This window comes from Lolium rigidum, chromosome 3, assembly GCF_022539505.1.
Source record: "Lolium rigidum isolate FL_2022 chromosome 3, APGP_CSIRO_Lrig_0.1, whole genome shotgun sequence".
Lineage (NCBI taxonomy): Eukaryota > Viridiplantae > Streptophyta > Magnoliopsida > Poales > Poaceae > Lolium > Lolium rigidum.
This window is the reverse complement of record NC_061510.1, coordinates 383,298,684-383,324,776: the sequence shown is the minus strand read 5'-3', so window position 1 is coordinate 383,324,776 and position 26,093 is coordinate 383,298,684. Positions and strand designations below refer to the sequence as shown.

Genomic DNA, 26,093 nt, shown 5'->3' with positions numbered 1-26,093 from the left:
TATTGAGTATGAAGCTCTACTCATGCATCCAACCACTAAAAACAAAAGTTTTCCATTTATGTCCAACATATCAACCTATTAGCAGTATTGCTATTCCAAGTATATTCATCATGTTTTTATCTATCTTTCAAACTGATTATGAGAAAAATAGTCAGTAAAGCTCTCACGAACTTGATGACACATTTACTTTCTTCCACTTAATAAACTTGAACATTTGTGGCTATCTTATGTAGATTATATGCTTACAAGTTGTAAGTTGGGAGTTGGCACAACCATGCTTTCATGGGGCGCGCTTTTAACATTGCACTTATTCTTATTTAGTGGATGCCATGATCATTTGTTTATGGATGCCTATCGATACGAAATAAAATGGAAACTTATAAGTACATGGAGTTTGTATATGTGTTAGAGAAACGCTGGGCCGCTAACCTAAGCCATGCAACATTCATGGTGGAAGTTTACATCATTCCATAGTGATCATTCTATGAAGCATCTTCAATAAAAAGCTATACCCATGGTAAATAAAAGGATTGATGAGATGCTCATTGTCTGTTTATCTTGTTATTTTGGTGTGGGATTGCTCTTATATGAAAGTATATATGAAATAGTACTTTCATATCATGGGGCAAGAGGCACCCCTGTTGCGTTCTTAATAATGTGGATTTTTACAGTACCCTGGTACTCCATTAGGAGGTCCGGAGTACCACGCACATCTAGCCATTCATTTGGCGGGGTATTTTTGACTTTTTCGGTTATCCCAAGGACTCTAGGAGCCCATCTCTTACCTATGGACTCGCACTAGGCCCAATCTCCTCAATCCCTGTACGCCGGCAACTCCCGCTGTACACACGCTGCGGACTTCATTCCGATCAAAAGCAGAGCCTCTCCCTGACTGCCCCGTGTCAACCATCAAAGCATCTGGTTTCATAAATCTCTTTTGGCCTATCTTCTATGCATCAGAGATTAGACGATGAATCAATTGTAAATTATCTGTCCGTAAAGTTCCACCTAGATCTAATTAAAATAATTGGATATTGATATTTTATTATGACCCCCCGTATGAATTAAGTTGATTCCTTGAGGTTCTAGTTCTTTGCACTACTCCGGCATGGCTCGATCATTGGACCTGTTAGGCTGTTAGTGGATTAGATACAGGTATCGTCGATTAAGTTGTGCTATCCCAGCCATGGGGCTGGTTTCGCTCGTCCCGCCATGAACGTATGGGGGAAGCTCATCTCACCAGGAAGGAGCCTCGTCCTAGCTGGCTGGCTCGTCTCCAAAATCCAAACCATGCATGGTCGGCGGTGAAGTGGTGATGGCCGCCTCCCATCTCCGGCAACCGCGAGTACGATTATAAGACTACTTCGCTGTAAATTGCTGGAAGGTTAAAAATACCTAAATGTGTTCCAGGGTAATAATAACTGGGTGATTGATTACTATTTTGCCCCTTGGATCAAGGTACTCCGTGGATTTTCGAGTTATACTCCAGAGGATTAGTGGTGGAGTACTGAAACGTTGTGACCATTGGATCAATTAAAATGAACGACCCATATTAATTCCAGGGTACTGTAAAAGTCCTCTTAATAATACATGTATACTTACAATGACAATAACGTATTTGGGACATAAGTTGAGTAGCATGAGGTGTAGGTACTCGTATTGAAGGGACATGAGATTTTCGACTTATGATTTGTCAAGCATATGACACATTTTTGCCCTCACATTAACTTTAACCATTCAAGATGCTTATGATAGGGGCAATGAGAGCTCAAACCTAATAAGTACCATAACTTTTTGAAATCTCTATAAAAATTATTGATCATTACTTCCTTCTTCGAAGGACCCTTATTTTACTTTTATGTTGAGTCTTCATGTTCTTGCTTTATGCACCAATTAAGAGAGCATAGTCGTCATTTTGAGTATAATTTGCATAGTCCCAAGACTTATTGATTGATTCATGATTATGCTATTGCTTGTTCTTAAATTACTTGTATCTAGTCACCCTTTGAACTTTAAAGGTGTCCTAGCATTTATGTTTTGTTATTCCATGAAGGACAAGCTGAATACCATTTTGCTATATTTTCTCTATGCTCATAAACAAATAATTGCTTTCATTGCATAATTATTCATGATCCTTTGTTTGAGTTACTTTCATGTTGTAACATAGTTGCGAAGTTCTATTATTAGAATTATATCTATCATGCCTATGTTTATAGTACTTTGATCACAGATTAATGCTTTACAAAATCTTGATCAAGATTGTGATAGTTGCATGTCACCTCAAAAATTATTTTTGTTCACACTTATCTACTCGAGGATGAGCAGAAGTTAAGCTTGGGGATGCTTGATACGTCTCAAACGTATCTATAATTTTTAATGCTCCAAGCTTGTTTTATACCAATTTCACTATGTGTTACTTACACTTCGTTGCACTTTTATACATTTTCCTTCACTAACCTATTGATAAGATGCCACAGTGCCAGTTCCCTATTTTCTGTTTTTTTGGTTTCCGAAAAGTTGTACAGGGAATATTCTTGGAATTGGACAAAACAAAAGCTGAATTCAATATTTTACCGTAAGGAAGACGAAGTCCGAAGGGGAGTCTACGAGGAGCCACATGGTGGCCAAGCCACCCCTAGGAGCGACCCAGGCCCTCGCCGCGCCTAGGTCAGGAGTGTGCCACCCTGGCATCCACCGACCTCGCCCTTCCGCTTATTTATTCACGATCTCGGGAAAACCCTGAATACCCGAGACTCCATCCACGAAAAGTTCCGTCGTGGCCACCATTGCAGAACCCATCTCGGGAGGGTTCTGAAGCTCTTCCCAGCACCCTACCGGTGGGGTAGATCATCACCGGAGGCTTCTACATTACCATGCCCGCCTCGGAAGTGATGCGTGAGTAGTTCATCCCTGAACTATGGGTCCATAGCAGTAGCTAGATGGATGTCTTCTCCAATTTGTGCCTCATGTTTAGATCTTGTGAGCTGCCTATCATGATCAGTATCATCCTTATGTAATGCTACATGTTGTGTTTGCTCGGATCCGATGAATATTGAATACTATGGATGAGATCGATTATATTCATGTCATATGTTATTTGTGATCTTGCATTCTCTCCGTTGCTAGTAGATGCTTTGGCCAAGTATATGCTTGTGACTCCAAGAGGGAGTATTTATGCTCGATAATGGGTTCATGCCTCTAATTTTCTGGAAGAGTGACAATAACTTCTAAAATTATAGATGTGTTGTTGCTACTAAGGAGAAAACTACTATGTTTTATCCAAAGGTAATTCTATTGTTTACTTTACACACATTGCATAATGCGATAATCTGTTGCTTGCAACTTAATACTGAAAGGGTTGCGGATGCTAACCGGAAGGTGGATTATTAGTCATAGACGCAGTTGGATTACGGTCTATGTATTATGTTGTAATGCCCAAAAGAATCTCATAGTAATCATCTTGTCATGTATGAACTTTATTCTGTCAATTGCCCAACTGTAATTTGTTCACCCAACATGCTATTTATCTTTATGGAGAGATACATCTAGTGAAGTGTGGACCCTGGTCCTTTCTTTGACATTGATACAATCATCCTGTTCTGCAAGCACTGTTCTCTTTTCATTTCACTAGAAACATCTCTTTCCACACCATACGGTTAACTCTTTGTTATCAGCAAAACCGGTGAGATTGACAACCTCACTATGAGTTGGGGTGAAGTATTGCGATTGTGTTGTGTGCAAGTTCCACATTGTTGCTGATATCGGTAGTGGGCCCTGCTAACAGTCAGCTAGCAACACCTTCAGAAGTCACGTCTTTCTCCTACTGGTCGATTAAACCTTGGTTTCTTACTGAGGGAAAACTTGCTGTTGTGATCATCCTACCTTCCTCTTGGGGTTTCTCAACTGATTGTATTGAGCGCCATTAGGTACCAAGCAAATACCTTTGTTTTCAGTGGCATCCTCAGTTTCCAAATGGTTTTATTGTTATAAACCGGTTGGATAGGTTCTTCTTGATGAGTTTCCAGCAGAATATATCGTTCCCTTGAACCAGTTCGATTGACGCTAATTTCTGTAGCAACTCATTCCAAGAGGTTAATCGGGGACCGGCTACATCACGTCTGAACGTCTTAGATGGTGGAGAAGTTTCCATCACACCCTGAAGGGTGACATCCTTATGACGTACAATCTTGTACGAAGTTGGATATTGTTCCCCGAGCGTGGTTGCACCCAACCACTTATCCTCCCAGAACCGCATCTCCGACCCATCCCTAATGGAAAAAGACCCGTATGAGAAGAAGTGCTTCTTAGTTGTCATGATGCCAGCCCAAAAGTGTGAATCTCCGGGTTTCCAAAAAATTTGAGAGATCGCTTTTGAGCCTACATACTTCCTCCTCAACAAGTTTTGCCACACACCATCGTCAGTTAAAAACTTGGCCAACCATTTCCTAGTAAGGCCTTGTTCTTAATCTCCAGATCATGGATAGCAACTCCACCTTGATCTTTAGGACGGTATACATCATTCCATTTTGTCAACCGATATTTTTCCTTTCACTATCTCCTTGCCAAAAGAATCTTGATCGGAGATAATCAAATCTGTGAAGAATTCCTTTGGGCAACTAGAAGAACAAGATCATATACAGTACCATGTTTGTGAGTACTGAATCTATGAGTACTAATCTTCCACCCAGAGATAGTAATTTTTCTTTTCCGGCTACTAAGTCTTTTCTGCAATCTTTCCTCGACTATTTTCCATTCGACTAGTGTGACTCTTTGATGGTTAATCGGAATACCCATGTAGCTTATTGGAAAAGAACCCAAACCACATCCGAACAACTCGGCATATTGGTTGGCGTCGTCTTGGGGGTCACCAAAACAAAATAATTTACTCTTATGAAAATTAATATTTAGACCAAAAATTAGCTCGAAAGATGATAAAATTAATTTCAGATTTCTTGCTTTTTCCAGATCGTGCTTCATTAAAAGTATTGTATCGTCGATATACTGCAGAATAGATAGTTCCCTGGCAACTAGATGGGGTACCACTCCTTCAATCTAGCCATCTCCCTTATCACGCTCAATTAAAATTGGCCAGCATATCCTCCACAATGTTAAATAACATTGGAGATAAGGGATCGCCTTGCCTCGACCCTTTATTTGATTGGAAGTATTTTCCGACATCATCATTGACTTTGATGACAACACATTCACCAAATATAAAGTTATGAATTAATATGCGCCATTCGTGAGAAAAGCCTTTCATCTGAAGCGATTGCTGAAGAAAAGACCATTTAACCTTATCATAGGCTTTTTCAAAGTCGATCTTGAGGATAACCCCATTTAACTTTTTGTGATGCATCTCATGTAGTTTCTCATGCAATCTCACAACACCATGAAGGATGTATCGCCCTTGCATGAACACAGTTTGAGTTGGTCGCACCACATGATCAACCACCGAATTTAGGGCTCCTTTGATTCAAAGGATTATGAAGAGTGTAGGAATAGGAAAGGTGTAGGATTGGAATGTCATACCAAGTTGAATCCTATAGGAATATGGTGTGCCCTTGATTTTGGAAAAGAATTTTTCCATAAGGTATGAGCTAATGCTTTTTTCCTATAGGATTTGCACTACAAGATTCTTATAGGAATAGTTCCTATAGGATATGTTCCTATGAATCAAATGACTTGTATAGGAAATTTTCCTGTAGGACCCAAATCCTACATAATTCCTATTTCAATTCTATGAATCAAAGGAGCCCTTAGTCTAATAGTAGAAACTTTGGTAAAGATTTTAAAATAAACATTAAGAAGATAGATTGGTCTAAATTGTTGAATACGATCGACATCGTTAACCTTTGGGAGGAAAATGATTTCCCCGAAGTTAATATGGAACAATTCTAGTTGCCCGGCGTGAAGCTATTTAAACAACTCTAGGAGATCTTTTTTAATAGTATCCCAGAATGTTGATAGAACTCTGCCAAAAAACCATCGGGTCCCGGTGCCTTGTTATGTTCCATTTGGAAGATTGTTTTCCTTATCTCATCTCCGTATATGGGGCGGTAAGGACAACATTCTCCTGAGAGGACACTTGTGGAATGTCATCAATTTTAGATTTATCCAGGGTTATATTTGACTTCTCAGGTGCCCCAAATAAATCTTTATAATAAGATGTGATGTATAACTTTGACTGCTCGTGTCCCTCGATCTTAACCCCATCCTGAAGGAGGGAGTGAATGCGTTTCTTTCTGTGTCTGCCATTAGCAACACTATGAAAGTATCTCGTATTCGAATCTCCCTCCAACAAGAACTGAGCTTTTGATCGTTGGTACCATTTGAGTTCCTCCTTGCGTAATAAACCAGCTAACTTCGCATTATATTGATTCTTTAAATCAATTTCTAGCGTCGTCAGCTGTCTAATTTCCACGATTGCCTCTAAATCGTCAATTGACGTTGATAGGCTGAGTTTCGCTTGTTTAAGTCATATGTCGCGTCCACCCTCAAAGGTATTTTCGCACAGCCCGTAGCTTGTGATTCCACCTTTGGATAGGGGTGCCCGGGCATACATTCTTAACCATATCAGAGAAATCCTCCCTTTGTAACCATCTAAGTTCGAATTTGAAAAAACGTTTACGCGGTGGAGATGAAATCCGAGTTGTTCATCCAAGTATGTGCGATAGGTTAATAGGTAACACACATCTTATATCTTGTGTTACACCTTCAGGGCCAAAATCCCTATCAAATGCTGATCTTCCACTACCATGCAATGGAGCACATATGATGAAGTGCGTCTTTCAGGTGCTCAACATAGCATCGGACTTCTGACTGAGGTACTGCTGCCAGGACTCGCCGGAGCCTTTTTCTTCATGCTGACGGCCATCTTCAGAGCAAACATTCTTGGGTCCATCGTAGTAGACAATGTCCGTGTTAGCATTTGCGCGCTTCCAGTTGGTAGGGAGCTTTAGATAATCGTCATAGAAGGCCAGAGTCATTCCCAACCTAATGCTGTCCCTGAAAATGGATGTTGGACATGGACAGAAATTGTGTTATAATATATCCCAAGTGAATCAATATAATTATATAATATATGCTGAATATGAATATTTTTGCCCACAACATAAGCAAGTACTGACCTATGACTAGCTAGGTTGACAGCCTTGGCCCAGAACGCGATAGAATCAATCAGATTCCTCTTCAGATTGCGTGGCTCCACAATAAGCACATCAAAATCAAGTAAGCACGTGTCGTTGTGAAAAGGTTTAGTATAAACCAAACTTTTTGGAGCTGTTCTTTGAACAGCACTCAGAACATCCATACTGATGTAATCACCAAGGCGCTTGCTACAATCTTCAGCAGCACTGATGGCGTAACTGCCTAAGTCCATTGGAACAAAGTCTTGAACTTTTCCCTGGGTACGAGAGTGATGTTTCACATAAGGTACTCCGAAGATAGTCAGAAAATTCTTACTTTAGTATAACACTCAGACATTACTTGGTTATGGCTTTGTGTTTTAAAATTGGATCTACATGAGGAAGCTATGCCTAATTCATCGAAGAATTTATAACCATGGCAATATGATCCACTTACAATATGCAGGTCTGTTTTGTTGATTGTCTGATTCAAAACAGAGGTAAGGGGTGTGGGGGTGGTCATCTTCATTTAAAATCGTTTCATGCATAGTAAAGACCGGTAATTCTTCAATTATTCGACAATACTAATACAATTTGGCCAATACAAATCTCTAGAAGAAACTTTATTATGTTCAATTTGGGCATTCTATTAAATTATCAATAACTACTGCTCACTATCACAGGTGAAAAAACTGAGAGAGGAAACATGCTGTATGACGATACAATTATCTTTTGGCAAAAAAAGAGTAATGGGATCAATGATTGTTTTTTCCAGAAGTTCGGTAATAGATTCGAGTAAATAGATTAGATGTATGCACAGTACCTTTACAATTGAGTCTGCTGAGATATAAACATGTCTCTTTCGTGAGAACTGAGTTGCGATAATGATTGGTGACAGCTCATTGCGGAATGACCATAAGAAGTTTCCCTCTGGAGTGGCAACATTTAGCTTATCCTTGATTTTCTGTTGACTGAAGAGGTAAACAAGTATGAGGACAGGCTAATTCCAATGACAACATGAGCATTTTAATCTGTGAGCTCTCACCTAGTAACCGTAATATTTGAATCAGGTAGTACTGATTTTATCTTGTACAAGGGCAATTGATCATTGCTTCCTTCAGGTATCAAGAAAGTGAAGGATACATCATGTCGATCACTGTCAAACAAACAAAAAAAACATATTCTTTCATTAACTCCACATAATTAGTAGTGCAATCAACACATAAGTAAAACTCCCCAATACCAAAGTGATCTATCACTGTATATGTTCTGTGGTCACCGTTGCTACATGGAAATGTGAAATAATCGTGAAGTTCGTGCATATAAAAATTCTTATATACCAGTTACAGCAAGTTCTGGTAGTTAAAATTACTGAAACACATGTGAATCACATCGAGAGAACCTTGAGCAAGACAGGGTGGAGTTTGTGAGCACAGCAAGCGTACGAAGATCCATACAGCTTATCCAAGAGAAGATATCCACACTTCCAACGTGGTGCGGCACATCCTGCATTGGAAGGAATAGAGCTTCAACAGACAGCGAGACTGGCACGAGGAAAGGTGGCAGCAGGGAGCAGACAGTCTACCGCGGGGTGGCGCGAGGTGTCCAAGGAGATCCAGTTGCGGCCGGGGCCGGCGGGGTGGCAGAAGTGGGTGGCCGGCAGGAACTTGAGGCCCCAGAGCACGAGGATGGCGGCAAGAGCCAGCATGTGCAGCCCCGACCACGCCCACGGCGCCGGCTCGACGTCGCAGGAGATGACGCGCTGCCCGCCTGGAGGCTTCTGCGGTCCCTCGCCCATGGCGCCGGCGGCGTTGGAGAGTAGAGAGGAGGGAGGCCGGCGTTGCTGGGAATGGTTGTCAAACTACGAAGTTGCCGTCGTCGTGCATTCTCTTGGTGCAAAGCCGGCCTACATGTTTTTCTCCTCCCGGTTCTTGGATCTTGTGGTGATCGGGCGGTTCAATTTATGTCGTCGTGCCATATTATACCCCTATGTACCAAGGAAAAAGTCTGAACCAATGCTGAGAATGCATGTGGATGTTCACCCAGATATGGTACTCCCTCTGTCCCTAATTAAATACTTGGCGCATTTCTAAATTTTTTCGATAAAGGATGCTTTATTACTTTAATAAGCAATTACATCCAGCCTCTGCATAACCAGGATGCACACAGCCGTTTTGTTGTCTCAAGTCCAAAAGGATAAATAATAAAAACTAGGCGAGATACATATCGGAACGATGAATCATATAACGCCTAAAGTGTAGGTGGGGCATCTATCCGTAGACTATGCTGCCACCCATGTAGGGAAAAAATATCACTCGCCGTAGCCTCCAACCGTGTACAGACCTCCGTAAATAGCTGTCGGTTCTCCACTCGTTGTAGAGGTAACCATGAACGGAGAATACTTGTACATCTGTAGATGACCTGCAACAAAGAACAATTTTTGTCATTAAAGATCTTGTCATTTCTACATAGCCAAAGCGCCCAGATAACTGCTAGCGCCCCCACCCTAAGAAGCAACTTAAACCTTGAATCTATACCATGAAGCCAATTGCCAAAGACATTGGCGACACTAGTCGGAGGATACAAGGTAGACGCTACTTGGATGACAGACCATATAGATCTCGCGACTGGCACTTGGAAGAATAAGTGTTTGATTGTTTCGTCATGATGACAAAAAACACACCGTGTACTTCCATGCCAATTCCGCTTAACAAGATTGTCTTTGGTGAGAATAACCCACGACGAAGATACCATCCAAAAATTTTAATTTTTAATGGTATCTTCATCTTCCAAATCTTCTTATTGTTGTCAATTGGTAAGTCAGAAAGAAGGATCGCATTGTAGAAAGATTTTACGGAAAAGGTACCATCTACATGAAGGTTCCATCTAAATTCGTCTGGTTCAGGTGATAAATGAATATCTCCGAGCCGTTGAATTAGGGTATTCCATGCCACAAGTTTTTGTCCAAGTAAAACCCATCTGAACGTCACATTCGGAGGTGAGGTAGCCATTACAGTAGCAATGGTATCACCTTGGCGACGAGCAATCCTATACAGAGCAGGATACTTGTTCACTTAAGGGTGCATTGTCTAGCCAAGCATCTTCCCAGAACCGTATCTGTGCTCCATTCCTGATTGAGAAAGTACCATGGCGAAAGAATACATTTTTTGTCGCCATAAGACCAACCCAGAAGTGAGAATCCCCAGGTTCCAAACCACTTGGGATAATGTCTTCGAACCGATATACTTTCTCCGAAGAATAGTTTGCCAAGTCCCATCCTCAGTAAGTAGCTTAAACAGCCATTTACCCAGAAGAGCTGAATTCTTGACCTCCAGGTCATGAACTCCAAGCCCTCCTTGATCTTTGGGACTACAAACTATACTCCACTTAACCAGTCGATATTTCTTTTTCTCGTTGTCCCCTTGCCAAAAGAATCTGGATCGATAGTAATCGAGTTTATGCAGAATTACTTTCGGTAGGATGAAGAATGATAACATATACAGTACCATATTTGTGAGTACCGAATTAATGAGTACCAATCTTCCTCCCAGGGACAACAATTTACCCTTCCAACTACTAAGGCGTTTTTGTAATCTTTCTTCCACTAATTTCCATTCCGCGATTGTAAGTCTCCGATAATGAATCGGAATACCCAAATAACGAATAGGAAATTGGCCTTGCCCGCAACCAAACAACTCTGTATACGAGCCGTATCGTTTTGGGCATCACCGAAACGAGAACAATTCGCTTTTATGGAAATTGATTTTCAATCTCGACAAGCTGCTCAAAAGCCGCCAAAATTAATTTCAGATTTTGAGCTTTTTCAAGATCATGATCCATAAACGAATTGTATCGTCGGCATATTGAAGTATAGATAAACCACCATCAACCGAGATGTGGAATCACTCCTTCAATCTGGCCATCAGCCTTGGCCCGCTCTATGAGTATAGCCAACATATCCGCTACAATGTTAAACAACATCGGTGATAACGGATCCCCTTGGCGTAACCATTTTCGTGTTTGGAAATAGTGGCCGGTGTCATCATTAACCCGGATTGCGACACTACCTCCATACACAAAATCATTTATTAGAGCGCACCACTCTGGAGAAAAACCTTTCATCCTGAGTGTCTGCTGTAGGAAAGACCACTTAACTTTATCATACGCCTTTTCAAAATCTAGTTTTAAAATAACCCCATGTAATTTCTTAGAATGCATCTCATGTACCGTCTCATGCAAGACCGCCACTCCATCAAGGATGTTCCTTCCTTGCATAAAGGCTGTCTGTGATGGCTGGACAATATGATCCGCAACCGTATTAAGTCTAATGGTGGCCACTTTCGTGAAAATCTTGAAACTTACATTTAAGAGGCAAATAGGTCTATATTGTTGAATGCTTTCTGCCTCATTAACTTTCGGTAACAAGATTACTTCACCAAAATTTAGACGAAATAATTCTAGTTGTCCAATGTGTAGGTCATCGAACAAATCTAGAAGGTCCGATTTAATCGTATCCCGGAAAGTTTGATAAAACTCCGTCTGGAAAACCATCGGGACCCGGTGCTTTGTTGCATTCCATTTGGAAAATTGCCTTCTGAACCTCTTCCTCGGTATAAGGTGCGGTTAGTAGACCATTTTCTTCCATAGAAACTTGGGGTATATCGTCCGTTAAGTCCTCATTAAGAGAGAAGGTGCTTTCCTCCGGAGGACCAAACAGACCTTTATAATAATTAGTAATGTAAGATTTGAGTTGCTCATGGCCTTCAATCAACCCTTCATCTTGAAAAAGAGAATGAATACGTTTTTTCCGATGTCTCCCATTGGCTAAGCCATGGAAATATCGCGTGTTTGAATCTCCTTCCAATATGAATTGAGCTTTGGAACGTTGATACCATTTGAGTTCCTCCTCGCGAAGAAGACTCGCCATCTGCGCATTTGATTGATTTTTAAGTTCAATCTCTTGCGTAGACAACGGTCTAACCTCCGCAACAGCCTCAAGCTCATCAATTACATTTGATAAGCGAGCCTTCTCTTTTTAAGGATACCGGCCGTATGGGCAGCCCAACCAGAGAGATGTTTGCGCATCGTCCGCATCTTATTATTCCATCTCAAAATTGGAGTGCTGCCCCCGACCGGTCTCTCCCAAACCTTCTTAACCATATCATGAAATCCCTCTCGATGTAGCCAGCCAAGTTCAAATTTGAACGGCCGTTTACAAACAGGACGGGGATTCCCAGTAGTTAGGATGATGGGAGCATGGTCAGACAGTTTTTCAATACGTTCTAGTGCACGGACTGACACCATAGGGTATTTATTTTCCCATTCGGTATCCATCAACACGCGATCTAGTTTCTCGTATGTGGGTTCAGGCAAGCTGTTGGCCCAAGTAAGCTGTCGACCGGACATAAACACCTCTCTTAAATCAAGGCTATCAATGACAGCATTGAACAAGAAAGGCCAATGTCCATCGAAACGGCCTTTACTTTTCTCGTGAGGAAAACTCAACAAATTAAAATCGCCTCCGATTAAAATCGGATAAGGATTATCTTTTGTAAGATTTACCAATTCACGTAAAAAGTCAGCCTTAAAAGCATCCTGGGCGGCACCATACACAGCAACCAGACTCCACATGAAACCGTCTGCTTTATTCTGAATGTCGAGCTTAATGTGATACTCTCCATCAGAACTAGCTAAGACAGTCATGGTGTCTATACGGACGCCAAGTAAAATGCCACCGGACCTACCACGAGGCGGGCGAGAAAACCACTGAAAGTTAATCCCGCCTGATAGTCGGTCGAGAAAACTTTGTGTGAAATTTCGCCTACCCGTCTCCGATATAGCAATGAAATCTAAATCATAATCTCTACAACCATCGGCAATGTGAGAATGTTTAGCCAAGTCACCAAGACCTCTGCTATTCCGAAACATGCCATTCATCGAGAAACTATTTTAGATTTAGTATTCTTGCTATATCTACGAGATTTCTTTCCAGCCGACGATCGAGAACCACGTTCAGAAGCTTGTAGATCAGAACTAAGCTCCACGTGTTCTAAATCGACTTCTGAAATATTACCAATAATAGCCGAGAGAAGCTGACCATCTAGGATGTCATCCTCTTCCTCATCGTCTACTAGTGTTGTTTCATGCCCAGTGGAAACATTCGGAACAACCGTTAGACGGTCAAGCTCCGTCTGTCTCAACACATTGGCCGAAACTGAAATCTCATCAGACTTACTACCCAAATTAACTCCTATGCTACTCAAATTTGAAGAAATACGAGTATCTGAAAACGAATTAAACGACTTGGATGGTTACTTAGTACCTGCCGTGTCGAGGTTCTTCTCAGCCTTACGCCGCATGGCTCTCTGCATGGTGTCCTCATCCGTCGGCCCCGCCCCATCCACCGCAAGAGCGTACCTCCCACTTTGCCTCACCGTCGGTTGAACAACGGGAGGAGGGACCGTGGGTGGCGGATGCTGCAGGGTGGATACCGGCGATGGAGAAGTCGAGGACGGTGGAGACCAAGCCGGTGAGGGAGAAGAGGTCGTCGATACAGGGGTAGAAGGTGACGTAGCCCCCTGTATCACAGCAGCCCCAGGCGAGTCCCCCTTCGCGGGGGAAGAGAGTGTCGAAGAAGAAGCGCCCTTCGTCCCATCAGCCTGCCCCTCCGCCCATGGAGGCGGTATCACAGGCTCAACGGGTCCGTCCGCGGGACACGACGAGACCCTCAAGGTCCACAGCCCCGCATCCAGATGGCGCGGTAGCGTAGCGTCCTCCGCCGCACCGTGCAGCTGCGTATCGACCTCCGAAGTCGGCTGCGGCGACGAAGGTGGCGACAAGGCCGGCTGCTGCATAGCCGGCCGGTGCATCGGCCCCAATGCCAGCAGGCCCGTGGTCAGCTGCAGCGACGCTGGGGTCACCGCGGCCGACCGCTGCATGTTGTCAATAGGGACACAGCGAGGCGCCTTCTGCACAGCCATCACGGCCCGACCGAACCAGCCCCATCGACTTTGCGGCCCAATAGAGGAGGCCTCCAGTGCCGCATCCGCCGGTTTGAATCGCGGCTCGAGACCCGCCGCGATCAACGGCCGCACCACCGGCTCCTCGGCCGTCACCGAAGGCGAATCTGCCGGCGTCGCCTCCACCACCACGCAAGGGCGAGCGGCGGCGGTGAAGATGACTCTGGAACGATACGGGGCCTGGTCGATCTCCCGTGATCGTATGCTGTTGTCGATAGGGACGCAGCGAGGCGCCTTACGCACGGCCATCACGGCCCGACCGAACCAGGCCCAACGACTTTGCGGCCCACTAGAGGAGGCCTCCAGTGCCGCATCCGCCGGTTTGAATCGCGGCTCGAGACCCGCCGCGATCAACGGCCGCACCGCCGGCTCCTCGGCCGTCACTGAAGGCGAAGCTGCCGGCGTCGCCTCCACCACCACGCGACTCAGCGTCGGAGACGCCCCAAGCACCACGGAGGTAGCAGACCCCAACGAGGGATCCACGGGCACGATCGCCGCTGGCCGACGTGCCGTAGCTGCAGCGAGGAAGTCCCCAAAGACAGGCACCGGCGTGACTCGACGACGCGGAAGCGGGCCTCTCCAGGGCTTCATCCGCGGCATCCGGGAAAGCCGCAGGCCTACCGGCGACGAGGACGCCGCCCTCATCACGGACCTCTTGACCTTCTCCCTCGGCGGCGGCGACGCGGACCTTGCCTGCTCCGACAGCACTGCACAACGAAAAACGTACCTCCGACGACGCAGACCTTGACCATTCCACTGGACTCGGACGTCGGGAATCCGATCTTTGTCCAGAAGTCTTCTCTCACCTCCTCTAGGGACAATTCCGGCAACCGCCCGATCTGCTGCTACTGCTGGTTCAAACCCTAGCAACGACCACGCCGCCTCCTCCGCCGTCTCCCGCGTCTTCTCGTCAGAATCCTCGTCCTCCGCTAGGCAGCAGAATCTGGATCCAACGCTTAGCCGCGCCGGCGAGGGAGGAGCCGATGCGCCGGCAGCACGCGCAGGATCCGATCGAGCCGCCCCATCACGCGCAGGCCCCATCACTTAATGTGCAAGATTCCGGCGAGCGCGTACCGGCCGAGGCCGCAGAGCAAGGCGCCCTTGGCGAGCAGCGCGGCCGGGTGGGCCGGATCGGCGGCGAGCGCAGCGTCGAAGTCGACGAGCGCGCTGGAGTTGCCGAGGCGCGTGCGGCCGTCGGCGCGGTGCGCGAGCAGCGCGGCCGGGTGGGCCGGATCGGCGGCGGCGAGCGCAATCTCCTCGTCTCACCTCCCAATTGCGTGGGGGCGCGATTGGAGGCTCGGGACGGCGGCCTCTCGCTCGCTGTACAATTGCCGGCTGTGGCAAGCGATTGGGATATGTTCTCCAATTTGTAGTTGAGGGCGGGGAAGATCGACTGATCGTTGTCAGCGCATTTCTAAATGTCGAGTGGCTAAACCGTGACCAAGGCTTAATATAAAAGAATCTAGGAGGAAATAGAATGGTTGGTACTTGGTACTGAAAATTCAAATCTCCAACCAAACTTGTACACAATAAATGACATAGCCGACAGGCACAGCACAACCTCTGAAACACCGATAAAGTTCAACCTCTTGTATACACACTAGTAGAAAACCTCTCATCCATCTAAGCTATTGGTACCGGTTCCCTTACGAACCGGTACCAATGGGGCCATTTGTACCGGTTTGAGGGCTCAGGTGGGCGAGGAGCTTTGGTACCGGTTTGGGAGGGGCTTTCGTATCGGTTCGTGTTAGGAACCGGTACGAAAGGTCTTCGGCCAAAATTCAGACGCGTGGTGGGGCCCGGGCTGGACCTTTGGTACCGGTTCTTAACACGAACCGGTACCAAAGGGTACCTGACTATATCAATCGCCCGAGATCCCTTCCCGAGCCCCCTGCATGCTGGCTCTCATTTTTCTCTTCTTCCTCACACTCTAAATTTTTCTCCACCTCTCACACTCCAATAATCTTTATTTTTCTCCACCATTTTAACAAGATTAACGACCTCCATCTATCCAAGGGTTAGCAATATCATCCTTTCTTCCGGCGTTCCTAATTTAGCTCATTTCTTTGATAGTTTAACTCGTACTATTTTTCTAGTGCTAGCAAGGTGTTTGATGAAATGCCTAAGTTAGGGATTTTACTTTTTTTATAATCAATTTGAGCTGAAATTATGGTATATTTTGTAGGTTTTAATTAATATCATCCCCGTCCTCACCGCCGTCGATCGCTAGCGTCGTCCCCTAGCCGGCACCGTACAACCTCGGTGAGCCTCTTCTTTTTTATAAAAAAACTTAGTTTTATGTGATGAACTTGAATATTAATTAAGTTGGTCACTCATATATCCATGATGTTGTGTACTTAATGATTTTTGATATACATATAAAATGCGGATGAGTCGACAATGGATGTACGGTGACCGGTGCCATCCCGAGTTCATTGCGGCATGCATTATTTTCTCAACGTGGCTGAGGCAAACGGGCGATCGAATGGTTTCATGTATTGTCCATGTAGTTCCTGTAAGAATATGAAGGATTACTCTACCTCGAAGACCCTTCACGTCCACCTGCTGGAGAATGGTTTCATGCCCAGCCTATAATTGTTGGACCAAGCACGGAGAAAGAGGGGTTATATTGGAAGACAACGAAGAAGAAGAGGATAGTGACAACTATCCCTTATTCACCGAAGACGGTGGTAGTAGAATGGGGAAGACGAAGCTGAAGAAGAGCTCATTTTCGATGAGCCGATTTTTGATGACCCGGATGACGATTTGGGTCGGGCCATTCTTGATGCGAAGATGAAGCTGCGGAAATGAAAAGGAGAGGTTGAAGTTGGAGAAAATGTTAGAGGATCACAACAAACTGTTGTACCCAAATTGCGAAAATGGTCAAAAAAGGCTGGGTACCACGCTGGAATTGTCTGCAGTGGAAGGCGAGAGAATGGTACTTCGACAAGGGATTTGAAAAGTTGCTGAAAATAATAAAGAAGATGCTTCCGGGGGAGAACGTGTTGCCCTCTAGCACGTACGAAGCAAAGAAGGTTGTCTGCCCTCTAGGATTAGAGGTGCGGAAGATACATGCATGCATCAATGACTGCATCCTCTACCGCGGGGAGTACGAGAATTTGAATGCATGCCCGGTATGTAGTGCATTGAGGTATAAGATCGGGAGAGATGACCTCGGCGATGTTGAGGGTGAGTCCACCCCCGGGAAGAGGGTTCTGCGAAGGTGATGTGGTATGCTCCTATAATACCACGGTTGAAACGTTTGTTCCGGAACAAAGAGCATGCCAAGTTGTTGCGATGGCACAAAGAGGACCGTAAGAAAGATGTGATGCTTGAGACACCCCGCCGACGGGTCGCGGTGGAGAAAAATCGACAGAGAGTTCAAGTCATTTTCAGATGACGCAAGGAACTTAAGATTTGGTCTAAGTACGGATGGCTTTAATCCTTTCGGGGAGCAGAGCTCCAGTCATAGCACCTGGCCGGTGACTCTATGTATCTATAACCTTCCTCCTTGGTTGTGCATGAAGCGGAAGTTCATTATGATGCCGGTGCTCATCCAGGGCCCGAAGCAACCCGGCAACGACATTGATGTGTACCTGAGGCCATTGGTTGAAGAACTTTTAGAGTTGTGGCGTGACGAAGGTGTACCTGTGTGGGATGAGCACGAACAAAAGGAATTTAACCTACGAGCGTTGTTATTTGTAACCATCAATGATTGGCCTGCTCTTGGTAACATTTCGGGGCGAGTCAAACAAGGGATACAATGCATGCACACACTTGTTTAGGTGAGGCTGATAGTATTTATTTGGGAAACAAGAATGTGTACCCGGGGCATCGTCGATTTCTTCCAAAACAACATCACGTAAGAAAGAGAGGAAAGCATTTCGGAGGTGAGGCGGATAACCGAACCAAGCCTACCCGCCCTAATGGGGAAGTTATATATGATATGGTCAAGGATTTAGAAGTGATCTTTGGAAAGGGTCCCGGCGGACAATCTGTTCCGCATGATGTTGACGGACACGTACCCATGTGGAAGAAGAAGTCGATATTTTGGGAGCTACCCTACTTGGAAATTCTTAGAGGTTCACTCTGCAATCGACGTGATGCACGTGACGAAAAATCTTTGCGTGAACCTGCTAAACTTCTTGGGCGTGTATGGGAAGACAAAAGATACACCGGATGCACGGCAGGACCGAGCAAAGTATCCACGAAGGAAACAACCTCGAATCCGGAGAAGTATCAAGGTCCCGCCAGCTATGCTCTTACCAAAGAGGAGAAGGAGATCTTTTTTGAAGTCCCGAGTAGCATCAAGGTCCCGTCCGGCTTCTCGTCGAATATAAAGGGAATAATAAACATGTCGGAGAAAAAGTTTCAAAACCTAAAGTCTCATGACCGCCACGTGATTATGACACAATTACTTCCGGTTGCATTGAGGGGGCTTACCGCCGGAAAATGTTCGAGTACCCATTGTGAAGCTATGTGCGTTCCTCAATGCAATTTCTCGGAAGGTGATCAATCCACTTACTCTACAAAATTTACGAAGGATGTGGTCCAATGTCTAGTCGGCTTCGAGTTGGTGTTCCCACCATCCTTCTTCAATATTATGACACATCTCCTAGTTCACCCGGTCGAAGAGATTGGCGTTCTCGGTCCCTGTATTTCTACACAACATGTTCCCCTTTGAGAGATTCATGGGAGTCTTAAAGAAGTACGTTCATAACCGTGCTAGGCCGAAGGAAGCATCTCCAAGGGCTATGGAACGAGAGGAGGTCATTGAGTTTTGTGTTGACTTTATTCTCGACCTTAAGCCGATCGGTGTTCCTCGAATCGCGCTATGAGGGGAGACTGCGTGGAAAAGGCACGCTAGGAAAGAAATCAGCAACGTGTATGGACGGACATTCTTTCACTCAAGCACACTACACAGTTCTACTTAATTCCATCTTGGTGGCTCCGTACAAAGAGGAACACAAGGAGATCTTACGCTCTAAATACCCGGAGCAACGTGAAGATTGGATTGATGGAGAACACATGAAGACTTTCGGCGGTTGGTTGCAAACACGTCTCATGAATGTCACCGATGACGAGCAGCTGTACTTGTTGGCCAAGCAACCATCTTCTACTATATCGACTTTTCAAGGGTACGAGATTAATGGGAACACATTTTACACTTTGGCCCAAGACAAAAAGAGCACCAACCAAAACAGTGGTGTCCGCTTTGATGCGAAGATGGCAATGGGAACAAGGTCACATATTATGGGTACATAGAGGAGATATGGGAACTTGACTATGGACCTAATTTCAAGGTCCCTTTGTTCCGGTGTAAATGGTTCAACCCGAAAGACGGGTACAGGTAGACCCGCAGTACGGAATGACTACAGTGGATTTCAAGAATCTTGGGTACGACACCGAACCATTCGTCCTAGCCTGTGAAGTGGCTCAGGTTTTTTATGTGAAGGATATGTCTAGCAAACCGAAAAAAAGAAAAGAAAGGCAAGAGGACACATCATACGATGAGCCAAAGCGGCACATAGTTCTTTCAGAAAAAAGAAACATCGTGGGAGTAGAGGACAAGACAGACATGTCAGAAGATTATAATAAGTTTGACGATATTCCACCCTTCAAGGTAAAAATTGACCCAAGCATCATCTTAAACAATGAAGATTGTCCATGGTTGCGTCGCAATGAAGAAGAAAGGGAAACGAGCGAAGAAAACTCAGAAGACTAGCTAGCTACATATAGGGATCATAACTTGTGTATCTCAATATGGAAATCACTTTTGTGTAATGATGTTACTGTATGTAAGATATTAACAATGGAGATGGTTGGCTTGTTTTACTAGTTAAGTCGTGCGCTACATACTTTATCTCATCGAGCAGGGCGTCCTTATCCTGCCGACAGCTTTAGTACCGGTTGCACCCACCAACCGGTACTAAAGGTTACCCACGCGTCCTTATCCCACCGACAGGACATCGTGCGCTACATACTTTATCTCATCGAGCAGGGCGTCCTTATCCCGCCGACAGCTTTAGTACCGGTTGCACCCACCAACCGGTACTAAAGGTTACCCACGCGTCCTTATCTCACAGCCGAGCGAGCTTTAGTACCGGTTGCACCCACCAACCGGTACTAAAGGTTTGCCTCGATCTCGTCTTCCCGCCTATTTTCTTCCCGCGCTTTCCACCGGTTCCCGCCTCTGTCTTCCCGCCATTTTTTCACTATATATATGTAGGCTTGGCCACCATTTACATATCACATCTAGACTCATATCTCGCAAACCTCATCATTCTCTCCCATGGCTTCCATCGCATCTCTAACCCCCGGGAGGCGGAGGCGCTTTGCGCCTCGAACTACCCCTGCCCGCCGGGCTACCGCGTCCCGACCGGCTGGTTGCTAAGCTGTCGGAGGCGTACCGGTCCCTCCGGTCCCTCTAGGTGTGGCGCGCGAGATGGCCATCACGAACCACTACTACTTCGAGCTCACGCCGAGCAGCGGAGGAATCCCCGGTGGCATCCCGACTACAGCCCGACTTGGGAAAGCTTCTTCATCAATCGGCGTGAGAGGGCGCTTGCCGAGCACGAGGAGGGCGGCCCGCCTCCTCCGAACTTCAACGAGGCCGGCCGTCGGCCGTGGTGGCGCGGCCGGACTCTCCAGGGCGTCATGGCCTACCGTGGCCCCCGCCTGCGCTACCCTCAGTCCCAGCCCACGCGTGCTCACCCGCCGACGTTCGAGTACCGCGACCCCGATGCCAGCGACGATGATGACGGCGACTACGACGACTACGGTGGCGAGTACTACGGGGCTAGGCAGGAGTATGACCGAATGACTCCCCGGTAGAATTTGGTCATGTATCTTTAATTTTCAGTTAAGCTATGTACTTTTAATTCGAGTTCAATCGTAATAAAATTTCATTCCCGCCCTTTCTTTTCCGCGCGGCGTCGTGGCCGGAAAGTTTCCGCGCGACGTCGGGGCGGGAAAGTTTCACGTGCGGACGGCGTCGTGGCGAGAGTAAAGAAAAGAAATAGAATAGAGAAAAGAAATAGAAAAGAAAAACAAAAGCAATAGAAAAAATAAATAGAAAAGAAATAGAAAAGAAAGGAAAAGAAAAGTAATAGAAAAAATAAATAGAAAAAATAAATAGAAAATAAAGAAAAAGAAACAGGAATAGAAAAGAAACAGAAAAAAAAAGAAAAGCAATAGAAAAAAGAAATAGAAAATAAAAAGTAAAGAAACAGAAAATAAAAAGAAAAGAAACGCCCACAAAGAAAAGAAACGGAAAGAAAAAGAAAAGAAAAAGAAAAACAAAAGAAACAACAAAAGAAAAACAAAAAAAAACCTTTGGTACCGGTTGGTACCACCAACCGGTACGAAAGACCTTTCGTACCGGTTGGTGGTACCAACCGGTACCAAAGGTGGTTCCCCCTAGTTAGGGACTTAGCGCGGGGCAGTTTTCCTTCTTCTTCCCCAAATTCCTTCGCAGAGAGCTCGCGCGCCAGACCCAATTTTCTTCGCAGCCGACGCCGACTCCGTCATCGCCGTCGCCGTAGCGGCCGCCCTCGCCGTCGCCCTCGCCGTAGCCGCCGCCGTCGCCCTCACTGAAGCCGCCGCCGTCGTCGCCGCGTCGCCCGCGCCGCTCCACCTCTCCCCGCCGCCGTCGCCCTCACCGAGGTGAGCACCCGCCGGCCCCTCCTCTCCCTCCCTCGCCTCGCCTCCCTCGCGTCGCCTCCCTGGCCGGCGCGCCTCGCCGGGAGGAGCCCGCGCGCGCGTCGGCTGCCGCGCCACGGTCGCCGCCGGCCTCCCCCTCACGCACGCCCGCAGGGTGTTCGACGAAGTGCCCTGCCCGTGCCGCTGCGCCTGCCGTGCGCCTGCCCGTGCCGCTGCGCTGCCGCTGCGCTCGCTGCGTGCCGCTGCGCTGCCCTGCCCGTGTGCCGCTGCCCCGCCCTGCCGTGCGCCGTGGCCGTGCCCGTGCTGCTGCCTTGCCGTGCGCCCGCCCGTGCCGCTGCCCTCGCCTCGCCGTGCGCGGCGTGGCCGTGCCGCTGCCCCGCCCACGGACACCGCCGCCCGTAGCGCGAGGACACGCCGCCGCCCGTAGCGCGAGGACGCCGCCACCGTGCGGATGATGCGAGGGACGACATATGGTGGAGCGCGCGGCGGCGCCTGGAGAAGATAGCCTTGCCCGGGTGGAGCGGGTTTTTGTTTGGTCGGCGGTGTCGTCGTCGTCGTCGCTGAAGGCATTGGCCGAGGAGTGGCTCATGGTGTGGTGATATAATAATAGTGATGTTCGTCGTCGCAGAAAATAAGTTCACAGCTCCAACTATCATATGTGCACAGATAGTCCTACATATGGTTCTTAGAAGATCGCTCCAACTTTTCAAAACCAGCGACACCCCAAGGACTGATCCTCTTACAAAACAAATATGGAAAATCTATTTGTCGGGGTCATGGCTCTCATAGCGTCGTGAGCCGGCGGTGATCCCGCCGACCGGCCTCTTGTTGGAATTTTGTATTTTTTCTAGTTTGAAACACTATGGTAGTTTTATATTGGGAAGTTTAGTGAACCCTTGCACACTCTTCTAATCTGTTATATATATGATCATGACATGATGAATGAAATACAATTGTTTTCTTAATTTTGTAGTGACATTGAGGTATGGAGGACGGCACCTTCGTCCGAGATGAGGAGGGGGAAGAAGCGGTGCAGCAATTGATCTATGAGAGTGCCCGTGGTCCGGAACCCGACGATGGAGAAGACAACGATTACCAAGACTTTCCGAATGATTTTGGCGAGGGACTTGAGTCCGAACAAGTTAGAAGAGACAACGAAGTGTCCATCACAAACTCCGGCGAGGTGTATATCTATGTATCAATTAGTCTATATGTTCATCCCTAGATGCATTCATTTATTTGTATTGCACTTATTAACGAATAATTTTTTCTTTTAGCCTTCTCGGATCATCGAGCAAGTCTGTTAGATCAAAACGAGGCCCGACGCGGGTGCTAAAGTGCGAGGGCAGGTTAGCCCTCACGGCATTCAAGGATAATGGTGAACCAAGTGGAGCCCAAGGAGTTTTGCCGCAAATTTACAAGTCAATCCGGAGTTATTGTTAGGGACCATGTACCGATCAGCATTCAAGAGTGGCATAAGCCGAAGAACCCGGAGAGTGGTGCTAGTTATGTCAACGACGCGATGAAAAAATTTCTTTGGGACACGCTCATGACAAAGTTCAGCCTACCGGAAGACATGACGGAAGGCCAGAAAAATAAAGTCAAGGAATGGACATGGAAGAAGATGGCCATACAATTCCAGACATGGAAGAAAAATTTATGGGACAAATATAAGAATGAAGATCCAGTATTCGATGATAATCTAGTGAAGATAAAAGATCATTGGGCCGCATTTAAGGAGTATAAGCAATCGTCTACTTTTGTGTCCCGATCGAAGAAAAATACCGAAAATGCTGCAAAGAAGAAACTTCCGCATCATTTGGGGTCGGTGGCTACAAGAGTGCCATTCCGAAGTGGAGAGCGTTTGAGAATAAACTGATGGATCATGGAATCACTCCACGGACATGGGACCGGCCCGAACGGTCCAAGTTATGGCTGTTCGCTCATGGGGCAGGGTTGGACCCAAAGACGGGGTTGATCATTGCGAAGGGAAAATGGAAGGACAAAATTGAGGCAATTGTACCGAAGCTTGTAGATGCAATTGACAAGGTCGAAAGGGAGAGTACATTCCCGATCGAGAGAATGACGAGCTGACACTCGCTCCGGGGAACCCCGAACATGTTGGACGGGTACGAGCTCGCCCGAGTCTCACCATGAAGGAAGCGTGGCCGGACAGCGCCGACACTTATAGAAGCCGTTCGCGAAAGAAGAAGAAGGACGCCGACATTGTAACGGAGTTGTTATCTAGGGTGGAGGCTCTTGAGAGAAATCGGAGGGCACCCGATCAGCCGTCTGTTTCTACGGGATCCACAAGCCGATGCTGCCCCATCTCAGCGAAGAAGCAGTGTCGGTTCCTCGCATCTTGACGGATGTGGAGGAAGCTACCCCGTGGATTATGTCACGGAGAAGACAGATTGCGAGCTACATATGTTAATCAGGACCGCGTCTGTTAAGGTGGCGGTCGGCTATGTGTACCCAAGTGAAGATGGAGCAATGCACCATCATATGCCCATTCCACCTGGTTGTGTTCGTGTCGGGGTGGATGAAGTTGTTTCGGGTTTTGAAAAAGTGGAGCTTGATATTCCTAGAGGTGAAGATGAGAGGACACCGGCCGATGTCAAGCACGGTTTCGCCCTATGGCCGAAGAAGTACGTCGTCCTTTTGCAAAGGCCACCGACTCCTACACATGAGCAACAAATGCCATCGACTCCTCCCGGTGGCAGTCCCGGTGAGCAGCCAAGTCCACACCTACCCGAGAGGGACCCCAGCCGTGAGTCCACCATCTCGAGATCCTCCGCGTAAGACAGCGTCCGTTAGCGGAACGGTACGCCGCCTAGGAAGAAAGCTAGAAAGGAGAAAAAACTGCCGCCTACCGAGAAGTTACCTTGGGAAAAAACTCCGGAGGAAAACGCGGAGGCCGTTCGTGCCGAGGTGAAGAAATTTTTTGCACCGAAAGTGCCGGAGATACCTTTCGAGAAGACACTAGATCGGGAGAAAGTTGTGCGTACCGTTGAGAATCTATATGACCTCGTACCATCGCCGCCATCCGACTATAGGCGTTCTATTGAAAGGTCGTATGACAAGATGATCGAGGCGACAAAACCCGTTAAATCGGGTATCGTGGAGATAAAAGGGATACACCAAGTCTACCAGCTCGGACAACAACCCGTTCAATCGGTCGAGCCTCTCAAGGTGTTTGACGGGAAGGCCGTTCAAAGTTCTCGACAAGACACAACCGATTACGCCTTGGCTGAACAAGCATATCAATTTGTTCAAGGGAAAGATTTGGTCGAGAATCTCAGGAAGCTACCAACACGTATGCGTAGCTTGCATTCGTGGTACCTTAATGCCTCAAAGGAAGGGATCGAGACTATCATGGTGCGAGTTTGGGAAGAGCACTACTTCCAGGAATACTGTGTGAACGTTGACTTCAACGAGCTTTTCCAGTTATACAATCTCCGGGCCCTCGACAAATCTATCATCAGTTCCTATTGTCTGTAAGTGATTTATTTAATTTGAGAAGTCTTTAGCTCAGCTCGTTCATTGTCGGCAGATTATAATCCTTTGTGCGCTATATTATGCAGATCGAAGATACTCGAATGCAAAAGGGATGAAATCACGAACATTGGGTTCATTGATCCGCACACAATGCATGTTAAAACCATAGAAGATCCCGTCTATAACAAGGATACACCGGAGACTTTGCTAAGGTTTTTGAAGCGACAACGTGACAAAAACCTAATAATTTGGCCTTACAACTTCCAAGTGAGTCTTACTCGTCTTATAACACATTATATTTTGCTCACCGTATGTCAAAATTTTAACTAATGCCTTATATATATGACACTACATATTTAAACGTGCGTAGGTTTCACTTTATTCTTCTCGTCATCAATATGCAAACTGGAGAAGTTGAAGTCTTTGACTCACTAAGCAAAGAACCGGAACTATACTTGTCTTGTTATTTAATGCTCAAAAGGTAATTTTAATTGTTATCGGTTTGTTTCGTTAATTTCCTGCTATGAACTAATTGATAACTCTTTTATGCATTTTCTTTTGTCGGGCAGCGTATGGGCAACTTTCATCAAGGAAGATACGTCCCATGAATGGCCACAGAGGCTGCGATGGAAGGCGAAAGTAAGTAGTACTACCTAGGTCCACACAACTTTAATTATCATACTTGACTATTGTTTGATTGACTTATATTCTTGTAAAGAAATGCCCGCAACAACCACAAGGGACTGATCTCTGTGGATTCTACGTTTGCGAGTACATCCACAGAATTGTC

General features: G+C 46.2%; 1 protein-coding gene across 1 annotated transcript in view; it reads right to left on the bottom strand.

Moving 5' to 3' along the window:
• Positions 1-6,708: 6,708 nt before the first annotated feature.
• LOC124704426 overlaps positions 6,709-26,093 on the bottom strand; it is a 39,313-nt gene continuing 19,928 nt past the window's right edge. Inside the window, exons 2-6 of the mRNA XM_047236681.1 lie at positions 8,527-8,630; positions 8,170-8,280; positions 7,948-8,095; positions 7,128-7,402; positions 6,709-7,005 (exon numbers count right to left, since the gene is read on the bottom strand). Of these exons, the coding sequence (XP_047092637.1) occupies positions 6,789-7,005; positions 7,128-7,402; positions 7,948-8,095; positions 8,170-8,280; positions 8,527-8,630 (855 nt within the window). The 3' untranslated portion in view covers positions 6,709-6,788. The remainder of the gene's footprint in view (positions 7,006-7,127; positions 7,403-7,947; positions 8,096-8,169; positions 8,281-8,526; positions 8,631-26,093) is intronic.